At 43.1% G+C, this 23,626-nt stretch overlaps 1 protein-coding gene across 1 annotated transcript in view; it reads left to right on the forward strand.

Moving 5' to 3' along the window:
* TRMT61A (tRNA methyltransferase 61A) overlaps window positions 1-23,626 on the forward strand; it is a 55,903-nt gene that overhangs the window by 23,816 nt on the left and 8,461 nt on the right. The window contains exon 3 of the mRNA XM_089657241.1: window positions 3,866-4,132. Coding sequence (XP_089513367.1) covers window positions 3,866-4,132 — 267 coding nt within the window. The remainder of the gene's footprint in view (window positions 1-3,865; window positions 4,133-23,626) is intronic.

Here is a 23,626-nt window from a genome sequence, read left to right on the forward strand (position 1 = left end):
GGGCTTTTTTTCAGGCGGAACATGGTGGAACGCCATTCCGCCACCTGCGGCACTGGCCTTGCGCACACCCATATCTACTGCCTCTTATAAACACAGAAGCGCAGCTGAAGTGAAAGCACCATCTGCTCCCACAGAACCTCCCTACCTCTGTACTCACCATCCGCTCCCACAGAACCTCCCTACCTTTGTACTCACCATCCGCTCCCACAGAACCTCCCTACCTCTGTACTCACCATCCGCTCCCACAGAACCTCCCTACCTTTGTACTCGCCATCCGCTCCCACAGAACCTCCCTACCTCTGTACTCACCATCCGCTTCCACAGAACCTCCCTACCTTTGTACTCACCATCCGCTCCCACAGTACCTCCCTACCTCTGTACTCCCCATCCGCTCCCACAGAACCTCCCTACCTTTGTACTCACCATCCGCTCCCACAGAACCTCCCTACCTCTGTACTCACTGTGGGACAGGGAAGGAAAAGATATCTGCGGGTGCAGTATGTTTAGGGATGGGGCATCTCCTCCGGCAGCCTAATGCATGGAAGCCGATACCCCAGGGGTGATCACTGGCCAGTGGGGAAGAGGCGGAGTGGTAAGTGCACTTGGTGCACTGTTTGGGAAGATAGGACCCGAAACGGGAGTTACTATAGAGAGGGGCTGGCTGCTGACAGCTGTGTTTTGCAAAGCTAACTAACCATATGAGGGCGGGGGAGGGGGGATGTGCAAAGGTGAGCTGCAGTCAGGTGTTGCAGAGGTAAATTGAGTTTGGCGAGTTGCAGACAGTGTGCATAGGTGAGCTGCAGCTTTGCACCCCCCAGCCACAACTCAGCTCTGCACCCCCTGGCCACTGATCACCTCTGCATTACACGTCTGCAACTTACCCCTTCACCCTGTCTGTGGCTCATATCTGCACCCTGTCTGAAACTCACCTGTCAAGTCACCCCTGCAACACCTGACTGCAGCTCACAACTGTCATCAACCGGCCTTCTCCATAGTAACTCTCATCCACAACTGCCTGCAGCTCACCTCTGCACCCCCTGTCCACACTTGGATATTTAAAACATAAGACCTACCCTAAAAATAAGACCTACTGTGTTTTCTTGAGCCAAAAAGAATATAAGACAGTGTCTTATTTTCGGGGAAACACGGTACTTACGTTATTACTAGTTAATCTACTTACTAACTAACCCTCTTTCTACCTGATCTTTAGCTCTCGCCTGTGTTCTACTCTTATCTTCGTACCATAACCAATACAGAATGCTGTACCTCAAACAGACAGATTACGCTCCATGACACTTACACTTCCAATTCTTGGACACGTGACATGGATCTAAGGCTTCCATAGATGCTGTTCATATTCAGTATCACACACTTCACACTTCCCTGACAGAAAATCCTGCTCAACGGTCAAAAGACAATATATCTCCTAACTCATTTCTTATTTGTGGTACATTTCCTGGATTGTAATATTATGTTGACTAAATGTTTTACAACGTTATGTTTTGTATTGCCTGTTTTGCTTTGACCCGTCTGCAACACGGGAGGCAACATACAGTAATATGTCCGATTTTGGATTCACGTCTGTATATGTATTGTTATGCCTGCGTTCTTCTAATAAAAAAATCTTTTTTGGATAAAAAAAATTAATTTGTTCGTTCAAGAAAAATTGATTACAAAATTGAACGCATGTTTCAAAAATGAAATTTCTAAAATAAATTCTACTAACGTAAGGCCAGCTTATGGGTTAACAACTGTGCATGCTGCCCGTAGCCTTCTGGTGTGAGACGTCAGGAGTCTTGAGAGAGTTGTGAAATGCTGTAGCCCTGGTGTCAATCATACATTGTTCTGAGAACAAGGGATAAACTGTCTGGGCTCTGTGTGCGTAGATGTGTGTACAAGCCTTTCAGGCAGTTCTGGCCGTAGATTCCTGTTTGTTTATTCTGTAAACAGACTGTTTGGAATCTTTTATGGTTTATCCATCAATATATATTGATTTTTTTTTTTTTTTGCTCCCTTGGCCGTCCCAAAGTAAACAGAGATTGCAGGCCTGTAGGTTTAAATGAAACTGTGGTGAATATAAATGATCCATTCCTCTAAGAAGAATAAAGCAAGAGGTAAATGGTTTAATATGCCCATCCCCTGGAGTGTGCTTTAAAGATGGCCATACACTGAGGATTGCTTTCTTGAGCATAGATGGCTAAATGCTGCAAGCCCTCACATGGTAGAAGATGCTTTCTTTTAGGTCAGCAAATCATGATATTTAGGGGTGCTGGATGTCATAAGCCCACACTCAGTGTCTTTAAAGAGTTTACATCATGAGCACAGTGACTAAGTGGTTAGCACTTCTGCCTAGCAGCACTACGGTCGTCAGATTGAATCCCAGCCACAGCACAACCTGCATGGAGTTTGCATGTTTTGCCTGTGAGGGATTCCTCCAAGTAGTCCTGTTTCCTCCCACACTCCAAGACATGCTGGTCGGTTAATTGGCTCCTGTCTAAATTTGCCCTATGAATGTGAGTTAGGTACCTTTTAGATTGTACACCCCTTGAGGGTTAGGGACTGATGTGAATGTACAATATATATGTAAAGCCCTGCGTAAATTGACGGCGCTATATAAGTGCCTGTAATTAATAATTATTTGGGCAAGTGGTAAAAGGAAATATTTCTCCTTGGGGGGAAGGTCCCTGGTCATCTGGTGAGTCGAATTAGCTGCCCTATATTTTGGGTCCCACATGTAACATTTGTTCTTTATCAGCCCCCATCACATGCTCCTCAAGAAATGGACCATTTTCCAAGAAACGCGTTGGGCTTTATAATCGTCTGTTAAGTTCACAAAAAATAACGTTGGTATGGCCTGGTCCAATAAATGTTAAATATCTGAATGACAATGAAATAGATATGGCAAATGAGGGTAGCTGTTGGATTTTTTTAAACTTTTTTTTTGTTTGTTTTTTGGGCTATAATTTTGTAATGACAGATTTTCTTGATTTTATATATTGGAGTATTGTGTAAGCTGTGCCTCAAAAATCCTGCCGAAACGTTTTTCTATGTCTACTTATTTATACATTTATTACAGGTACTTGTATAACACCATCAATTTACGCAGCACTTTACATATTTAGTATACATTCATTCATCAGAACTTGAGCTTTTAATCTAAGGCCCCTAACCCACATTCATGCATACTCATACTAGGGCCAATTTAGACAATAGCCAATTAATCTACCAGCAGATTTTTGGCGTGTGGGAGGAAGACAGAGTACCCAGAGAAAACCCATGCAGTCACAGGGAGAACATGTTACCCTATGGGTGCTAGACGGATGTCTATAAAACTTTCTGATGATCTGCGGCTGCAGCCACTGATAGGTGTGTTTTGACAGTGGCGGGTGCTGCTGTCAAAATACATTTTCCCAGTGGGCAGGATGCCTTCATCCACCTTATTTGTTTGGATGGAGGACCCAGAGGTCTATAAAACCAGATACAACCACCATTAATGAAGGATGTCACAAAGGAGGGGAAAGGCACAAAAAAGGCACAACATCACAGGGTATAACTCTCTAATGTCTAGTTATATAGCATAGTCTTTTGCAGGGCATGAAGTCATCCCAGTAGACCCAAATAAATGAGAAGAAAATCAATCTCCTTCACAAAAACCAAAATGGGCTCATCAAAGACCCAACTGCATTATACCAATCTCATAACCTAGCTAAGCTCGGGCGCCATAGGCAAAGTGTGTCTGAAAGGGTCTTCTAGTTACTATATGTCTTTTATAGTCTCCCTAAGTACAAAAACCTTAGAAATTCTACAACCTCCAAATAACCATTGTCACTGATGTGCTGTTTAACCCACCATACATTCTTTTTAGGTACTGGAAGTGGCTCTCTGTCCCACGCCATCATACGGACAGTGGCACCAACAGGTCACTTGTACACTGTGGAGTTCCACCAGCAGAGAGCTGAGAAGGCCATTGAGGAGTTCTGTCAGCACAAAGTGGATCATCTGGTAACAGTGAAGAATCAGGATGTGTGTAAGAATGGCTTTGGGGTGTCTCATGTTGCAGATGCCGTTTTCTTGGATATACCATCACCCTGGGAGGCCATCGGACATGCAAAGGATGCTTTAAAGATTGAAGGTACGATGAATAAGCAGGGAATTCGAATGTGTTTTTATCTTACTAACTTATTACTTGTTTGCCTTCCTTATCTGGTAGAACATTATCTCCTGCCTTGGCAGAGACACATCTAAATTACGTTTCTGTGGTCAAATATTGTGCACAATTCTTGTGCAATAAGTATACCCATAGCTTAAATACCCATCTCTTTTGATGGAGTGGGAAAGGCTTTGATGGGACAGATTGCTGGCTGTGTCCACATTGGAAAGAACTCTTCATGTCCAGTTAGCAGGATGTTCCAGGGACTGGAGTTAAGGGTAGACTGTATTTCTGACGTATGGACTGATATAGTATGACATTGTTTTATGAAGATTTGAAAATGTTGCATCCTCTGTGATGTTTTTGTTGCCGTCTGTAAATTTCTGTCCTGGTGACACTCATCCCATTCATATTCCATACAAGTGTCACAGGATATATAGTGAGTACACAGAAAGCAATTCCAAGCGGCCAGGTTTTATCCATCTCCAACTGTGTCCAAGAGGAAACAAAAAAAATCTTGGAACCTGTTGGGATTTTATAATGACAGTTAAAGCTTAGTTGTAGTCTCCCATTATTCCCTCTTTGTATTCCTGTACTATCTTTATAATTTTAAAGTGATTTTCACTTGTGAATTCTTTAAAATATCTTTTTTTTTTTCTTTTTGCGTCAATGCACTTCCTTCTGTTTTCCATACTCTGGTGCCCAGAGGGGTGTGTGTGAGCAAGCCTATAAAATTACAGAGCACGCTGGGCAGTGTGCCCCATTCTGGTGCCCATTAGACTGTATAGTCATATTAAAGCGGAGTTCCACTCAGCCTGAAACAAAATAAAAGTCAGCAGCTACAAAAACTAGCCACTTGCCTGTCCCTCGGTCCCGCGGTCTGTCCCCCGCAGCCCATTTCAACCGGCCGTCCTGGATTGCAGGAGGCCGGCATCTTCATTGTGGACGCCCTGCTTGTGGCTTCACAGCCGGGTACCCACTGCGCATGCGCGAGTAGTGCTGCGCTTCATGAATGGTCCTGTAGTCTTCTGGGACCTGTCACGTGTCCCAAAAGATTAGAGGGAGGGAGGACACCTTCTGTTTCCGATCACCTAGGCGATCGGACCGGAAGTGGGAGCGGGTACCTGTCAAATTCGGGGACCCGGTCACCCCCCCCCCCTCCTGCCCCCCAAAGGTGCCAATCCCTGATGGGGAGCAGTCCTTAAAGCGGAACTTCCCCTTTTGGGTGGAGCTCTGCTTTAAGTCTCGATGCACATTAGCGTTTTTCTTAAGCTCCAAAAACATTGGAAAAAACTCTGGAAACAGTTTTGTTTTTTTGTTTTTGTTTTTTTTTTTAGTGGTGTTCAGAAGCCTTTTTATTAGTGATTTACAATATATGTAGAGTGTAAAAAAAAAACCCAAAAAACTAGAAACAAATCCTGTTAGGAACGTTTTAGCAGCAGTTAGCAGTGTTATGTGGGAGTGTTTTTAGGTTTTTGTTTTTGTTTTTTGTTTTTTTTGTGCTGGAAAAACACTTAAAAAAAAAAAAAAACTCTACAAAAACTATTTTCTTCTGCTTCTAGATCAGCATTTCTCAACCTTTTCAGCACAGAGGAACCCTTGAAATAACTTTGCGGACTCAGGGAACCCCTGCTAAAAATTACTATATCTACAACTGAGGATACATTAGAGTAATGGTCACTGGGAAGAATGCTCCCAACACTTGTGGTCATTGGAAAGAATTACCCCCTTACAGATAGCTGAAAAGATCAATGGTGTTTGAGGAAACGTTTCTGAGAGGCAGGAATTAATCATTGCACTAAGAACCCCTAGCGACTGCTGGAGGAGCCCTAGGATTCCGTGGAGACCTAGTTGAGAAACCCTGTTCTACATGCTGAAGCACAAAAAAATGCTACTACCTTAAAGTAGTGTGCATGGACATATAGGATAACACTATTTAGCTTCTGGAAGCAGAAAAAAGGCTAATAACAGTTTCTAGGAGCTTAAAAAAAATTCTACTGTGCATGGAGCCTTAGGCCCCATGTATATGGGATATTTCTGAATGATGGAAACTGACTGCTGGAAAACGTAGGTCAAAAAATGTCTGTTTAGCCGCGTTTGCATAATGTGTTTATGTGCGTTTGCGTTTAGAAGCGTTTTTTAAAGATAAGCACAGGAGAACCTCCCAAATGACCAGAATGCACTGAAAAGTGGTAAATGATTAACTATTTCAGACTGTTTCAGAGAAATACAGAGAGTAGAAGCAGAGACAGCAGTATGTGTTGAGATAATTTGGTGTGAGTTGCTCATTCACATTTCTTTTGTTTCCAAGGGTGGGAAAGGTGTCTGCTGGAGTGAGTCATTAAAGACACCTGGCAGGGGGTCTTCATGAGGAAGTTGAGGTGTGAATGGTCATTAACATATCTTTTGTTTCCAAAGGTGGGAGAGGTCTGAGGTGTGAATTGGTCATTACAATGTGTGACAAGCTTTTTAGGAACATCCTGTGTCAAGTGTGAACAGCTCCTAAACGTGCGTTTTATCAGCTGCAGTGTACATGAGCCCTTAGACTCTGTTGATTTCCTTAAACTGGAGAATGCAAAATCTGGTGCAGCTCTGCATAGAAACCAATCCGCTTCCAGGTTTTTGTCAAAGCCTACAACAAACAATGAAAACTCTGCTACCATGCACAGCTGCACCAGATTTTGCACTCTCCAGTTTTAGTAAATCAGTGCTGTTGCTCAACATTGAAGTTGAGTTTTCTCTGTTGAAGAGATTTCTTCACTTCCTGTCTGGTTAAAAAAAAAGGTTGTCCCCAAGCCAAAGGACTACTGTAGATAATGGTGTAGGCAAACGGCAATAGCATCCGGTCATCTATTCCCTACTGGTTAAAGCTTGTTTTTGGTAAATGGTAGAAGAAATCTAGCCATGTCCAAGACCACTCCTACCAAGAGGCAAGTTAAGATTTTCATCTTACGTGGTGAACCTTTGCTATTGTTCATAGTTTCTCCACTGCGACCCCCTGCTAAGCACACTGAGGAGACAGCACACAGATAAAAAATGTTCACCCGTGGCACTAGGCCAGTGGTTCTCAACCTGTGGGTCGCGACCCCTTTGGGGGTCGAACGACCCTTTCACAGGGGTCGCCTAAGACCATCAGAAAACACATATTTCTGATGTGTAAAGAGCAGCTACTGTGTTGAAAGCAGCTACTGTGTTGAAAGCAGCTACTGTGTTGAAAGCAGCTACTGTGTTGAAAGCAGCTACTGTGTTGAAAGCAGCTACTGTGTTGAAAGCAGCTACTGTGCTGAAAGAAGCTACTGTGTTGAAAGCAGCTACTGTGCTGAAAGCAGCAGTATTGAAGGTAAACGACACTTCATGAATTATAATTACTGGGTAAATAATTTTATGGTTGGGGGTCACCACAACATGAGGAACTGTATTAAAGGGTCGCGGCATTAGGAAGCTTGAGAACCACTGCACTAGGCCATAGCACTAGGAGCATCTGTTGAGTGCTTTTGGCTAAAACCATTAGATATCTTTTTAGTGTAATCACAAGCATAATGAATTCTAAAGGTCCTGCCAGCATGTGTTGGGTTTTTTTTGTTTGTTTTTTTACACCAGAACCCTTTTGTATTTACTTTTACTTTCCTTTTTTTCATATACAGCGGTGTTTTATATGAAACAAGTGCCTAAAATTAATCTGTGTTGGGGCCTGGGTGACTCACAGTAATCTAATGTTTTCTCCTAATGGATTCTGTCTGCTGGAAATGAAAGCAGATTTTAACATAGTTGGAAATGGCTCTTATGGTGAAAAAACAGATTATGGCTTGGGGATTCATGAAATTGCTCACAGATTACAGATTTGAATTATGTTGCATTTCTTTAACCTTGAATAGTCTGCATGTGACAGAAGGTGACCCAGTGCTCGTTGCTCTTTTTCAAATCTTCTGTGTTCCCATTAGTAACTATTGACCTCCCTTGCATCATTGCTTCTATGGAGGTTTGAAAATGAAGAAGGAACAATGTCATTGCTGATGGTATTATAGCCTAGAGCAGGGGTGGACAACTGTGGCCCTCCAGCTGTTGGTGAACTACAAGTCCCATCATGCCTCTTGCTTTGGGAGTCATGCTTGTAACTGACAGTTTTGCAATGCCTCATGGAACTTGTAGTTCTACAACAGCTGGAGGGCCACAGTTGCCCACCCCTGACCTAGAAGCACCAGTAAGTGCATCCTTTTTAGGCTAAGTACCACAACATAGAGCAGCAATGCACAAAGTCATGTCAGCCTAGTAGCCATTTATTCACTGTAAAGAGCACAATAAATTCTAACAAAATTTGGATACAAGCCACTCATGAGGCCTCTGTGATCAAGCCCCCGTGGGCGAGACGAAACGCGTTAGAGGGCGTGGCCGGAGCGGCAGCTAAGGCCACTTAACACAATCGTCTCCAAGGACTGGTCAAAGCGGTGTCCACTTCCCTAACACAGTTACTGGAAGGACTCATGGATACTCCTCCCTCTTTCAATGCCGGTGATTTCCTCCTGCTTCATGGCTTGGAGTGGCACCACAAACTTTCTCACACAGTAAGCCATTCTTGTTGTCACTAAACCAAACATTTGAAATGCTCTTCACAAGGCTACTATGTGCCTATCCAATCTGGGCATTCTACCCATTGTTAGGTGTTCTCACAAAATCTCTTTAAAACTTTTAAAAACCTGAAGATTTTGCAGCATACGGCCTATCACTTTTTGCATAACATCTGTGTTTACATGTACTTTAAATGTGCTTTTCCATTTTTTTAAAGGAAATCTTCATCATTCCAAACTATTTGCTTAAAAAATTAGACCAGGCAGAACCCGTGTGTACAGAAAATTGTGTTCTATTTAGATTATGTAAGAAGGATGAATGATCCCTTGTGGATTTTATTACATTTTCCTGGCGTATGTGGCTTGGCTTTACCTAGTTAACCTTTTCACCCGCTGCGCAATAACATGAAGACCTTCCCAGCCGATCACGTCTTCTGATCCTTCAGATAAAAAGCACACAGGATACATTATGTGTAGCAATAAAAAGCATTTAAGGAAGAATGTAGAACCTGCGATGATAATGGATATTAAAACATAAAGAAGCATGTGGATATAGCAATAATGGATATTAAACTGTAAGGAAGCACGTAGGCACTACAGTGAGGGTGGATATTCAGATGGACCTAGAATCCGATATATTCATGTTAAAGTGGACCTGAATTCAAATAGTGAAGATTAGCTATGTTTGGGAATATCTAGAAGGCAATACTCTGAAAAGTGTACCTCCTGTCTGTTGTTCCTCCTGAACAACTGCCTTGTACTTCCTGGTATGTGAAGGTGCCTAGGCACACCTGTGCCTGCTGTCTCATAGCTGTAAATCTGCATTGTAAAATCTAAGGCAGCGCTGCCTCTTTCTGCAAGTTCAGAAAGATTTGGTAAAGCCATTAATATCCTTGCTGGTGGCTCTGGCATGAGGAATAGAAGCCCTGCCTGTACTAGAACATCCCTCTCCATACAGAGACACAAGGCAAGGCATGGTACGTCCATTACAGGGAAAAGATCAGTTGTGTTCAGGTAATTCTGGGGCAACAACTTCTTCTTCCTGGACAAGATGCTGGATCAAAGACACAATCATCAGAGCACACAGCTGATTAGTTGTGCTGCAGTGCAAGATGCATGCTGATAGAAGGGGAGAGCAAAGTGACAGCTCATCAGCTTGCTGCTTCTCCTTTCACTGCCCAGGCACAGGCTGGGGTGGATGGGGGCGGTTGGACCTTTTAAAGTATAACTAAAGGCAAAACTTTTTTTTCATTTTTTGGACAAAGTGCAGATGGATTACAACATCTGTCAGGTTGTTTTGCTGTCTGTGCCCCTGTTAGGGAGATTCACCCTCTCTCTTTGTCCTGTTTAGCATTTTCATCAGAAGGGAAAGTAAAATAAAATCCCGCATTTTGGGTTGTCCCCAGAAAAGTAATGGAGGGGAAATCTTCCAATGGTGACACTAGTTCTGGTGACCTTGGGGGACCCTAAGGTATTCCCTTAATTTGCAGGGATTTCCTCTCGCTTCCTGTTTTGGCTATGGGACAGGAAGTGAAGTTAAATCTCCCCAATGGGACACAGATGGCAAAAATAAACCTGACGGGTTATAGCCAAAATGGAAAAAAATGCCTATAGTTCTTTATAAAGTATTACCAAATTGCAGCAGATTAAAATCAGGCCTTCTGCTCAGACGGACAGAGCTATGCAGTGTAGCAGAACTGTAAATCTCTGGACTGGATGGACAGAAATACAGATCCTTTGGCCAGTTAAACAGCTCCCATATTTTGTATTTCATCAGTGTATTTAGCTGTTTGTCTGGAGTTCAGCTCTAAGAAAAAGAAAAATGTCCCCTCCAGGTGCACTAGATACATGGTTTTTAGCAAATGTTATAATGAATTAATACCTTTCTCCATACTGAAGGAATTGAAGCTTGTCCTGTGATGTCCTTCAAACTGGCTGACTTTGAAAACACTAAAACCTACATGAACAAGGCAAGTTCAGTCCTTACATGCCCTGTCGTCCTGCTTCACAGCAAAGGGCCGGGCGTGCTTTCATTCTAAGTCTGCTACCTTTTATTCTGTACTGATCGGCCCAGGATAAATCATCCCAGAGGCTCTGATTTGGCTGTAGACTTCCTCTTAATTAATGGCTCTCAGCAGCAGACTTCTCTCTTTTTTTGGCATCCAACCTTTTTACTGCACTTGATTCCTTCCAAATGATTTCCCTATCAATCTAGATAATTCGTTTATATGAGAACACGTAAGGAAATGTTTGGCTCTGATTTCTATGTGAGCAGCAAACCAGATATAATCAGTTTTATAGATGTGAGTTTATAAAACCCCAGTATACTGGGGCATCCCTTGCTCTGACGAAACAGTTTTTAGACTTTTTCCACAGAATAATAATACATTTTGCAAAAAAAAAAGTGCATTTATTTTTTCTTTCAAGAGCTTGGAAAGAATTTCATCCATGATCAGTTGATCAGAGGTGCAATGTCAGACTTCTGCAGACAATTATTATTATTATACAGGATTTATATAGCGCCAACAGTTTGCTCAGCGCTTTACAATATAACGGGAGACAATGCAGCAACAATACAGTTCAATACAAGAAGGATAGGAGGGTCCTGCACCTTGGAGCTTACAATCTAGGGGATTCCTGCAGCTTTCAGCCCGTACCTCCATACAGACTGTTTGAAAGCTGTAGGACTTGTGAACGAAGTACGAGAGCACTCATCAGTGACATTGCAGTTCGTTCAGAACTACAAGGAGTCAGCTGCAGTGGCTGATGGGAGTTGTAGTTCATTAATTCAAAAGAAACTGCGCATGAATGACGCGGCCGTGTGGGTGGAGCCCCGAACAGCAGCACTCTTTAAATTTTATCAGCGGATGTGGGAAGAAGATCCACCACCTGCTGTCACCCTGAGGAAGGTAACTGGTTGCTGGAGCTGGAACATGTTACACGTTCCACCCCAAATATGGGTGGAACATATAACATGTTCCAAAAGGTGACCTTATCCTTTATCAGAATAATGCTGTGAAATGGGGGAGCGCCTGAAACCAATTTGAGGACCTGTATAAAGCATGTGTATTTAGTCCTGTCTCATTAAACTGTTCCTACGTAATACAACTGGGGCATTAAAATGAGGACATGATGCACAAAATGCATTAGCAAAGGTTGGTGTCTGTGGAATCTATATATTAAAGCTATCAGTAGATGTAGAGATATAGTCAGCTAAAATTATATCCACATGAAGGCTTTTTCTGTTAAATGTCATGCCTAGGCTGGCCATAGACTCTTGCATTTTGTCAGACTCCTGTTGACCTGCTAGATTGTTTGTTTTATATTATAGAGATTTTATCAGGAGGATCTGGCGCACACAAAGGTGGCAAGAAGATCTCACTGTTAGTGTATCCAAGACTTATAAGAAGCCACGGGCTGATTTAGTCAACTTGGGTCCACTTACAGCTAATAACTAAAATCTCACCTTCGAGTATACTGGAAATTTACGTTGGATTTAAAGTAGTACTAGATGCTTAGTGTTTTTAAGCTTCCTGCATTGTAAACAAGGAATTTATACTTTCCCCACACAGCATTTTTTTTTTATTTTGTGCCCAACACTAACATAGTATGATGATCACCAGTTCCAGGTCGCACAGCTTCCACTTCCCCGAACTTCTGAACGGGTAGGATGCACTACATGTTCAATGACCCCTTGCCCATTACACTGTGCACACATGCTATGGACCCCAGCCACACGTCAGCGTGCCCCTAACACAGCACCTGAGCTGGCACACTGCAAAGGACCCTGGCCACACTATGCTTGCGTACTGTATGCTTGGCATTCGAGCCTGCCACACTGTGCATGTACAATGTCCCTGCATGCAAAGAATTGGACAGACCTGGCCGGAAGTGTGCAAGTAAAAGGTGTCCACAGCAGGACCCTGCAGTAGCACATCACCCTTACAAAGGAAATGGGGGGCCAGTGATCAGATGGAAAAAAAATGGGAGAATAGTCCAGGAGAACCATCAGAGGAAAAAGCAAACATCAGCATTAACATCAAATGTATATATAAAAAAAAGTTTAATATTGCTATAAAGTGGCTCTGAAAGCAAAAGTTTTTTTACCTTAATGTAGTGTCTGCATTAAGGTAAAAATACCTTCTGCAAGCAGCCCCCAGCCCACCTTATATTTATCTGAGCTCGATCTCGAACCAGCAATGTGCACGAGAGCAGAGGCTATATTGGCTCTCTCCCTCCTCATTGGCTCAGACGCAGCAGCGGGAGCCATTGGTTCACACTGTTGTCATTGACAGCCAATGAAGAGGGAGCGGTGGTGGGGCTAAGCCACACTCTGTGTGTCTTATGGAGCATGCACGAGTGTCCCCATAGCAAGCCACTTGGGGAACTCGGTGAGGAGGAAGGGCCAGAAGTGCTGGCAGGGGACCTGGGGAGGATCAGAGCGAGCAGGTAAGTATACCATTTAATTATTATTATTATCCTTTACAATCACTTTATTTTTTTCAGCCAAACATTATCTTGCATTTTCTTATAGACAGCAGCCCTGCTAGTTGACACCGCTGGGTTTCTGAGGACAGTATTTTGATGGACCTCTGATATGTTTTCCCAAAAGTGGAGACTTTCTTATCAATTGGTATTACAAATTCATGGGCAGGCACCAGGGTTTGTACAGAGAGAAGTCACTGCTGGAATGTGAAGGTGATAATCTTCTCACCATCCTCCACCAGCTTTCTGGGATGATCACAATCCTTTACGCTGTGAAAATGAATAGGCAGTTTGACATTTTCATCACTTGCTCTGCTCCTGCGGTATGCACACAGCAGACATCTTGGATGGTGGATTTCTCCACAGCTACTTATTAGTTTTTCTTTTTTCACTAAACGACAGATCTGCATTGCTCTGGTAGTAGGAAAACATTGTTCATCCTCCATTAATTCTTGCTCTTTGGAAGCTGCTGATAGCATTTTGTTCCCTGTGTCCCTGACTGGCATTGTGAAGCAGAGGAACAGATACACCACAACTGTCGTCTGATTTCATAATCGCCCTCTCGGCGGCTTCTCCAAAGCCACTTGTCATGTTGAAGTGATATCAGCCTGATGGGGCCAAATGTCGGAGCTGTCAGTCGTGTCCTGATTGCCGTCTAGAGAACACGTACTGGCGGAGAACAGGGGGCATTGATAACTTGCGGCAGTATCCAGCCAGCCAGCACATTATTGTGAAGGTCGTGTTCTGGTATCTAGGGGGTTACAGATTTAGTAGGCAAGATAAAGGTCAAGTATCCAGACGAAATATTCTACGCTCAACATAATCCATTCTATTGCAATGAAAGCTTTTTTTGTTTTTTAAATCCTTTTTTTCTTGTAGCAACCACCCAGTTTCAAACCTGCAATGAAAAAAGTTACAATCTTTGTAGTTGCTATATGATTATTTCTATCTCTGTGTCTGGTGGAGAGATTTCTTATCACTTCCTGTCCTGGCAGGAAATGAGGGGGAATCTCCCCAGTAGGGACACAATGACAATAAAATGTTACGGAGGCTCTAACACTTTGCAGTCTGATCCAAAACTGAGTAAAATGTTTTGACTGCAGTTGCGTTTCAGCCAAGCCAGTAAATAGTCTCCTAGGGCTGGTGCTAGTAAAATTGAATATACTGATTTCACCAGCAGTGACACAAAAGGGTAAGAATGTAAATCAGATCTCTAAGTCAGACGTGAAAGAGTCCAAAAGCTTATAGATTAGTGAAATGATCCTTCCAACGTGTTTTGGGATCAAACACATTCCCCCTTCATCAGGGGTTCAGAAATGTTGACTGTGCTTCGGTGGACCCTGGTAAGCAAATACCAGATAGATATCAAGTTACCAGTTGCAGCACAGCCTTACAAGTCCTCTTTAAAGGGTCATAATGTAATATGTTATATCAGGTTTTATATATAATGTATAAAGTGGAGTCACCCACTTACTACTTACGCATTTTGTAGTCTTGAGATGCTTACAGAATGGTTCCTGTGGCCCTGCTGAAGTGTCACCAGTTTTCAGCTGACAGCAGGCTGAAGTCACAGAGTCGGTCTAGGCTTGGAAAGGTTCCCCAAACATATGGTCAGGATCCACCCAGATGCCTAGACCGGCAGCCAGCTCAGCCTCTCAGCGATCCGCCGAGAGCCTGAACCAGCCGCTCCCTCCCCCTTCACAGTCCGGTTCTCCGTGAGCACTGGAGGGGCAGAGCAGAGAGCTGGTGACTGAATGTCCTTGGCTCTCTGCTCACTGAAGACTGACAACTGAGTGATCAGCAGTCTTTGATCGCTTAGTTCTCAGTGCAGAACCTGCGGGGGACAGATGCAACATCGGATCACCTCTCAAATAAAATTTAATAACGTTCTGTGCCTTGTTTTGTCATTTTCATTTGGTTGAAAATACCTGTTGATCCTGCCCGTGTCTGTCTTCATGGCTTCTCGCAATGTGCAGTTTTATCTAGCTTATGCAGCTTTGCCATTGCATTGTGCGTGGTCCAGATCTGTATTAAAAATGTTGATTGACAGTTGCCTCCATAGAGGCTTGCTGTCATTTTGTTCTCGCACCAATCTTGTAGAGTGAATGAGCGGAACTTCACTTTTTGAATGACATTCTGCTTTAAAGTGGTTGTAAACCTCAGACATGAATTATGAACAAATCCTATCCCTCTATAGTGTGTAATTGTCTCAATCTAAAGCACTAAGTGTCATTTCTGCCTACTGCCTCATTTCTCAGCTATCAGCATGAATCACTTCTGTCAAGTTTTCCTGACACCAAGAGAAAAAAGATGATAGGAGGGAGCTCCAACACACCGACTGTGATTGACAGCCTCAGCTCTGTTCCTGGGGGGTGTGTTTCTTCTCTCCAATCAGCTCTTAGAGCTCTCCTCACTGAGCTCTGCAGTGTGTAATTTCAGCTCTTCGCCCCATGTTTTCTGACAACTCAGACAAGCTGGATAAATTCTGCAGTTTGAATGGTTGTAGAGAAGAGAGGATTGCAGATAAACAGATATGACTTATATAGAAGGATTTGTTTCATCTCTGTGTATCACCTAGGGATAGTCACTTCACTGGTTATATGTAAAGTTTTACAACCATTTCAGATGTACAGATGTGTACATTACCGTTAGAGGTGTATTCACTACTACAGATAGGGCTTACTTCAGCAGACTTTTGTTTGTGTGAGAATTGTTTCTCTCTATATACAAGTCATTGGGGAGTTCCACCTTCTCTTTTCGTCGTATTGTCCACTGTCACTGCAATCTAAAATTTTGACTTTTGGGTCACTAGAACAAGAATCTTTCAGTTTGGGCACTAGGAGACAACGGTATCAAAAGAGGTTTCCCTACCTTTTTGGAGAGATTTTCTTTCACTTCCTGTTTTGATAATGGGTTAGGAAACATAGATGAATCTCCCCAACATGCCTGATGAAGGGGCCCTGTGTGGCTCCGAAACTTTGATATCTTCCGCTGTGATATGATCATTCAATAAAGCATCTGATCCTTTTATGGAGTTCCCTGGTTTGTTGTTGGCATATCCCTTGCCTTAAAGCCTTTCTGGTCTGCAGCCGGTGGTCGCTACAGCACCCACTCACTCTTCCGCCATTTTCAGGACATAAGTGGGTAGGTGAACATAGCTAAGATGTCAGTCCTCAGCACAGATAGGATTCAGCCTGCCAGTATCTAACCAAACCTGAAATGACAAATTTAAGTGGACTGACTCTTTAACAGTAAACTTCAGTGGCCTGGTAATAAACATCATTGTTGGAGGAACAGATTAGATAAACAGGGTTTCTTGTCTATAGCCTGTTAAAGGCCAATCAATGTTCATCAGCTGAAAGAATTCTAAATGAATGCTTCAATTTCTCTTTATACTTAATGCAATTCTGAAAAGACAAAATGTCTATTGTATTGTGGTATTCAAATGGATCAGACATTTCCAACACTTCTTTCTCACTTTGCTAACTTGCTAACCATTGATGTTTCAATGAGTGTCTGCTAGGAAATGTTTTGCTACAATGGCCTTTGTTCAATCCCATTCATTATATATTCCCTTATTGTAGGTCAGGCTCTTGTGAAATTCTGTTAGGTTTGTGAATGAATGCCAAAGTTCCCACTCCCCTCCCCCCCAGGACAAAAAAAATTAAAAGTCAGCTTCTACAAATACTGTACCTGCTGACTTTATTAGGGCACTTAGCTGTCCAGGGATCATGCGGTTTCCTCACCCCAAGCCGCCATCTTGACTAAGGGAAACCGTGCGGCTTCACAGCCAGTTTCTGGCTGCACTTAACCCCCTCAAAAGGTGCCAAATGTACTAACGTTCAGGCCTCAGGGCCTGGTCTGTGCACAATTGGCACGACCACTTTTTATTTATTTAATTTATTATTTCTCCCACATTTGTCACTTTCACTCTTATGTGTGTTTTATTTCCTCACAGGATGGAGGGTGTGGGTCCTTGGGCCTACCCTGAAGTCTATGGGGAGGATGTGTAGCCTTTTGGTTCCTTCCTCCCCTGTCCCTAGGGGGTTTTCTCTTCGGGAGAACCCCCTGGTCAAGTACTGAGTGGCTGGCTTCGGCTGGCCTCAAGGAACGGAGGTCCGCCAGGCCTTTTGGCTAGGTGGACCAAATGGGAACCTTGTCCCTGTCAGGAGCTTCATGCCCCGGGGGATCAGGGTAGAGGTCCATCCCCTTCGGGGGGGGAAGGACAAAGCACACCCCTAAGTGCACTTTTTTGTGTGGTGTTTTGCACTTGCATGTTTTTTATGAACACTTACGGGTTTTTCGTACAGTTGCAAGAAAAAGTATGTGAACCCCTTGGGATTACGTGGAGTTTTTCATGAATTGGGCATAAAATGTGCTCTGAAAGTCACAACAATAGAAGAACACAGTCTGCTGAACATAATACTACACAAACATTAGATTTTGCCATGGTTTAATTGCACATAACATGTAAACATTCACAGTGCAGGGAGGAAAAAGTATGTGAACCTTTGGACTTAATAACTGGTTGACCCTCCTTTGGCAGCAATAACCTCAACCAAACGTTTCCTGTAGTTGCAGATCAGACCTGCACAATGATCTGGAGTAATTTTGGACCACTCCTCTTCACAAAACTGTTTCAGTGTAGCAATATTCTTGGGATGTCTGGTGTGAATCGCTCTCTTAAGGTCATGCCACAGCATTTCAATCGGGTTGAGGTCAGGACTCTGACTGGGCCACTCCAGAAGGCGTATTCTGTGCTGTTGCAGCCATTGTTTTGTTGAATTACTTGTATGCTTTGGGTCATTGTCCTGTTGCATCACCCATCCTCTGCGGAGCTTCAGTTGGCGGACAGATGATTGTACGTTTTCCTGCAAAATGTCTTGATAAACTCTGGAATTCATTTTCCCATCAATGACAACAATCCGTCCAGGCCCTGAGGCAGCAAAGCAGCCCCAAACCATGATGCTCCCTCCGCCATGTTTTACAGTGGGGATGAGGTTTTGATGTTGGTGTGCTGTGCCTTTTTTTTTTCTCCACACATAGTGTTGTGTGTTCTTCCCAAACAACTCAATCTTGGTTTCATCTGTCCACAGTATATTTTGCCAGTAGTGCTGTGAAACATCCAGGGGCTCTTTTGCAAACTTCAAACGTGCTGCAATATTCTTTTTGGACAGCAATGGCTTTCTCCGTGGTGTCCTCCCATGTACTCCATTCTTCTTTAATGTTTTCCTCATTGTAGATGTGTCAACAAAAATGTTAGCATGTGCCAGAGATTTCTGTAGGTCTTTAGCTGACACTCTGGGATTCTTCTTTACCTCATGCAGCATTCTGCGCTGTGCTCTTGCAGTCATTTTTACAGGACGACAATGCCTACAGAGAGTAGCAACAGTGCTAAACTTTCTCCATTTGTAGACCGTCTGTCTTACCGTGGACACATGAACATCAAAGCTTTTGGAGATACTTTTATAACCCTTTCCAGCTTCATGCAAGTCAACAATTCTTGATCGTAGGTCTTCTGAGAGCTCTTTTCTGCGAGGCATGGTTCACATCAGACAGTGCTTCTTGAAACCAGTAAACCCAAAACAGGTGTGTGTTTTTTAAGGGCAGGAGAGCTGTCAGCAACACATCCAATATCATCACACTGAGTGGAGTCAAGGTTGGCTCACTCCTGGCTCCAATTAGCTCTGGGAGAAGTCATTAAGCTAGGGCCTCACATACTTTTTCCTCCCTGCACTGTGAATGTTTACATGTTATGTGTAATTAAACCATGGCAACATCTAATGTTTGTGTAGTATTATGTTCAGCAGACTGTGTTCTTCTATTGTTGTGACTTAGATGACGTTCAGAGCATATTTTATGCCCAATTCATGCAAAACTACACGTAATCCCAAGGGGTTCACATACTTTTTCTTGCAACTGTACGTTCGCGGACTTAAAAAAAAAAACAAAACGATCAATCGTTTTGAAAGCTGTATTTTGTGTATGATTTTCTGATCGTGTGTGTACTAGGCTTAAAGTGGACCTTCGCCCTCTAAAATATGATCCCTCCTCTCCACCCTTCGTCTGGTCCCCTGCACAAATAATACATTTTTTTAAAAAAAATCTATTTTTTTTCCACCCCCTTCCGCCTTCCCGCTTGCATGTCATTTGCCTAGGCCTTTCATTCAGTAAAAATGGAGGTGCCGGCCTAGCATGGCAACGGCAGCAGACGAGCCAGCTGAACCCGGAACAGCCGGCAGCCTCTCGATGACATCACACCAAAACATGGTGCTGTGGGACTGAGCGCTGCCAGAAGAGAAGAGGATCTCAGCTGGACAATGCTGGATCTACTGGTTGGATGAGTATCTGAAATGTGGCTCTAAAATTGAAATAAAGGCAGAACCTATTTTTTTTTTTTCTTCTTCCATTTTGGATTGCGTAAAGGAAGATTATAAGCCCTGTCAGTTTTTTTTTTTTCCTTTTTGTCTCATTTAGGAGGTTTCCCTGCACTTCCTGTCCCACAGCCAAAATAGGAAGTCAGAGGAAATCTCTCCAAAGTGAGAGAATCCCTGGTTGTCACCAGAACTAAAGTCCCCTTTGAAGGGAGACATTTCCGGTGATCGTAAACAGGACAATTAGAGTGAATCAACCTATAAATGTTACTTAACTCAAGCAGAGAAAAATGAGGGCTCCTTCCATGGTGAGGGAGTTCCTATTGCTGCGGCCATGATGCTTCGATATCAAGTTTGACAAGGAGCACCGCTTGTTGAACTTGTCCTTTTAAGTCAATGGGACCATGCTGCATCCACATGCCAAATTTGGCTATGGCGGTGCACAGTGGAATCCTTCTCACGATAGAAACAAATCCCCCTGGGAATCAAAAAACAGGCAGTCAATAGGCAATAGTAATGCCTCCTGAAAGCCTGTAAAACAGCTGTCAACCACAGTCTGAAAAGCAGTCCACTGCAGATCGTTTTTCAGAGGGCAGTAAAGTTTGCTGCCCATTTGAAAGATGCCTAAATTTGATCGAGGAGAGCTGTGGCAGGCTGGTCAGAGATGGATGTAGAAAAGTGGAACCAAGTTCCAGTGATGCAATGTCTGTGAGCTACCTCGCCGGGGCCAATATCTTCGACTGGGTTTTACATCTTCGGCCATCTTGATTGGCTGGCTGGGATGATGCATTTTTCTCATGCACACAGGAGTTAATCCAAATTACAATTGCATGCAAAGAATGAACACTGAGATGCGCATGCACAATGTGCATTCTAAGGAATGTTGTGAGTAGGCAGATATGAAGGGCTTACTGCAATCTATTTTGAACAAAATTCTGCTTTAGGAACATGGCCCATAGTGGAGGTTTTTAGTGTGGTAAACTAGTTCACAAGCAGTGAGGATCTTTAGAATATTATTTGGGATGGGGGGATTATTGCGTCATATTTAACAATAGATAATAAAGCAGTTTTCAGTACATCTGTTGAATTTTGGGTGCCAAAATGCCAGTTTACATCAAGCCATATAATTTGTTAGCATATAAACATGCACACTGGGCAGGTCCCCTTTCCTGGACCCTGGTCACAAAAACTGAGATCAGATGTTCTAATATAATTTTAAAGAACTACTCCTCTTAAGTTGGATTTGCCTAAAAAATGTACTCATACCTGATGAATTCAGTGTTGGTTTGCTGTTTCAATGCTGTTTGTGTTGTTCACCTGAGCAGCCATCTTTATTTCTGGCGTCACTGGGAGTTTGCTATCTCCTCTTGGTTCGGGCAGCAGTCCCCCTGATGACGTGCTGCCCTCCTCCAGCTGAAATATTGAATCCACTGCCTCCTAAGAATTTTGGCGTGAATCCCCAAGGAGGCTTCAGGAGCGGAGGGTACATCATTCTTAAGAAAGAATAAAGAAGGGGCAGGCTGGATCATGTTAAAAAAAAAAAACAAAAAAAAAAAACAATTAGCATTTTAGATTTCAGGGGGAGAATAGGTTTTATTATTGGAATGAAGGTCCATTTTAAATGACAATGCTTACTATCCCACCTTCTTTGCGGCGATATCTTTTCTCTATCATTTCAGGTTCGCTAATAGTCATTTTATTTCTTTGAGAAGGTTGCCAAGAGAGAAAACCCATAAAATTTGTATTTTGTTACTAAAAGAGTCATCACATCACTGCAATTTTGGTTTTTGGCTTGCTGTTAGACTTGAGTGTTTTTTTTATTTGGGAGAACAGAACTGTGTATAAGCTGAACAGTAATTTCTTTGATTAAACCCGCCACAAGTCTGCGGATTAGACTTTGATCAAAAGCTCACACTAATGTGAGTGGAATCATCCAACCCCTTTGTACAGTTCTTACCAAAGAATCATATTCACGTGAAGAAATAGATCTTGTTGCCGAGTACAGATTATATCCGAGGTATATATTTCATTTTACACCAATGATAGATAATATATAATACTTCTTATAATGGAGATACAACAGTTATGCCTTTTGGCAATGTTTGTGGTCTTTCCAGTTCTCCAATCCCTGGGTGGCTTTAAAGAGGATCTGTACTCTAGAAGGTGTGCCCTAAAAAAGGCAGACAAGAGCACAAGTCGCCATTGTGGCCTGTAAGTACTAGTAAGTAGCCTTGTTTGTGTCAAGGTGGCCATCTTGCGTCCTTATATTAGAGCTGCCCCCCCCATGTCTGGTGATCTGTTGACTTTTAAGAAAAATAGTCACTCGGCAGCTGGGAGGGGGGAAAATCATGGATTCACAGAATGGATGAAGCAGAAGTAGCGGGATCCTTGCACTGCAGGTCGTTGGGTGCAGCTTCCTCTCCAGCAAGGAAAGCAGTGATTCAATCACGCAAATCTTAAAATCTGGTGAGAATAATAGCCAAAGAGGATGCATGGTCTTCACACAGAGTTCACACAGAGGTTTTACAGCTATTAGGCTCAAGGCAGGGGAAGTGCACTGCTCTTTTTCACGAGGGATACAAGACAAAGGTTCCCCATGTCTAAGCTGCCCCCCTAATGACTAGTGATCTGATGACTGCTGATGGAATATTCAAAAAGAGGAGATAGCCCAGATCATAAATGTAGCAGAAGTAGAGAGATCCTTGCACTCTAGGCCCCTCGGGAACAGATTTATCTGCAGCAAGGAGAACAATGAGCAGCCACAGTAGTGGCATCTCCAAATCTCATAATACTAGGAGTCACAAGCAGCAGTGCCCTAATGATCTCACACTGTATATATACTGCTATGAATTTCCAGGCACAGGACATGCACTGCTATTTCTGGGGAGAAATTCAAGACCAAAAAATAAATCTAAGGCACAGCTAACAAAGTTCTTTACAGTATAGCTAATCTTTACATTTTTAATGTAGGTCCACTTTAAAGCCCAGCTTGTTGTCTATGCTTTCCTGTTGCATACCTAATTTTATGCATGGAAGTCATAAAGAAAGGAAAGAGAATCTCCCAGTGGGGTTGTGGACAGAAAACGAAACGCTTTAGCTGAAAGTAGGCTTTAAGGAATAATTTCACCTTTTTTTTCATCTGTTTTTAGGGTGGAACATGTAACATGCTCCTGATCCTGATCCCCCTGCTAATTGTGACAGCGAGCCAGGGATCTTCTCCCCACACCCGCTATTACAGTTTGAAAAGAACGTGGCTGTGTGATTGAATGAACTACAAGTACCAACAGCCTTTGCGGCTGACAGCTTGTAGTTCTCAATGAACTACCAGGGTGCTGTTGAGCACTTTATATAGTTAATTGATTCTTTCTGTCATTGTGTATATCCCTGCCCATACAAGATACGAGAAGACAGATACACTGACAGTCTGCAGGAGCCCAGCATTGCACCCGCGATCCCGGGTCTCTCCCTCCTTATTGGCTCAGACAGCAGCAGGAACCATTGGCAATGAGGAGAGATTGGGGAGCAGGACCAAGCCACATCTGTGTGTGAATGGACTCGGAGAGCAGTGGCTCAGGAGCGAACCTGCTTGAATGCCTCCATAGCAAGTTGCTTGCTGTGGGGACACTTGGCAGAGGGGAAGGGCCTGGAGCGCCAGCCGGGGACCCCAGAAGGAGAGGACCGGGACTGCTCTGTGCAAAACCACTGCAGAGAGCAGGTAAGTATGACAAGTTTGTTATTTAAATAAAAAAAAAAAAACCTGCCTTTACAATCACTTTAAGCTTTAACAAGACCTGGAAGCTAATTGGTTTCTATGCAGAGTTGCACCAGATTTTGCACTCTTCAATGTCAGTAAGTAACCCCCTTAGGCAAGGTTCACACTGCTGCAATATGATTTTGATATGACTTTCAGTGCTGTTATGTAGTGCTACTTGGATGTAATTTTGATAAGGAAAAATCACACTGGAATTGCACCAAAGTAAACTTTTTTAGGATAAAAGGTAGAACAGCTATTCACAACCAGGGTTTTGCCTGGTAGTTACCAGGAATTCTTT

This window comes from Staurois parvus, unplaced genomic scaffold (assembly GCF_062004578.1).
Source record: "Staurois parvus isolate SC_StPar_1 unplaced genomic scaffold, SC_StPar_1.0 ptg000978l, whole genome shotgun sequence".
Taxonomy (NCBI): Eukaryota; Metazoa; Chordata; class Amphibia; order Anura; family Ranidae; genus Staurois; species Staurois parvus.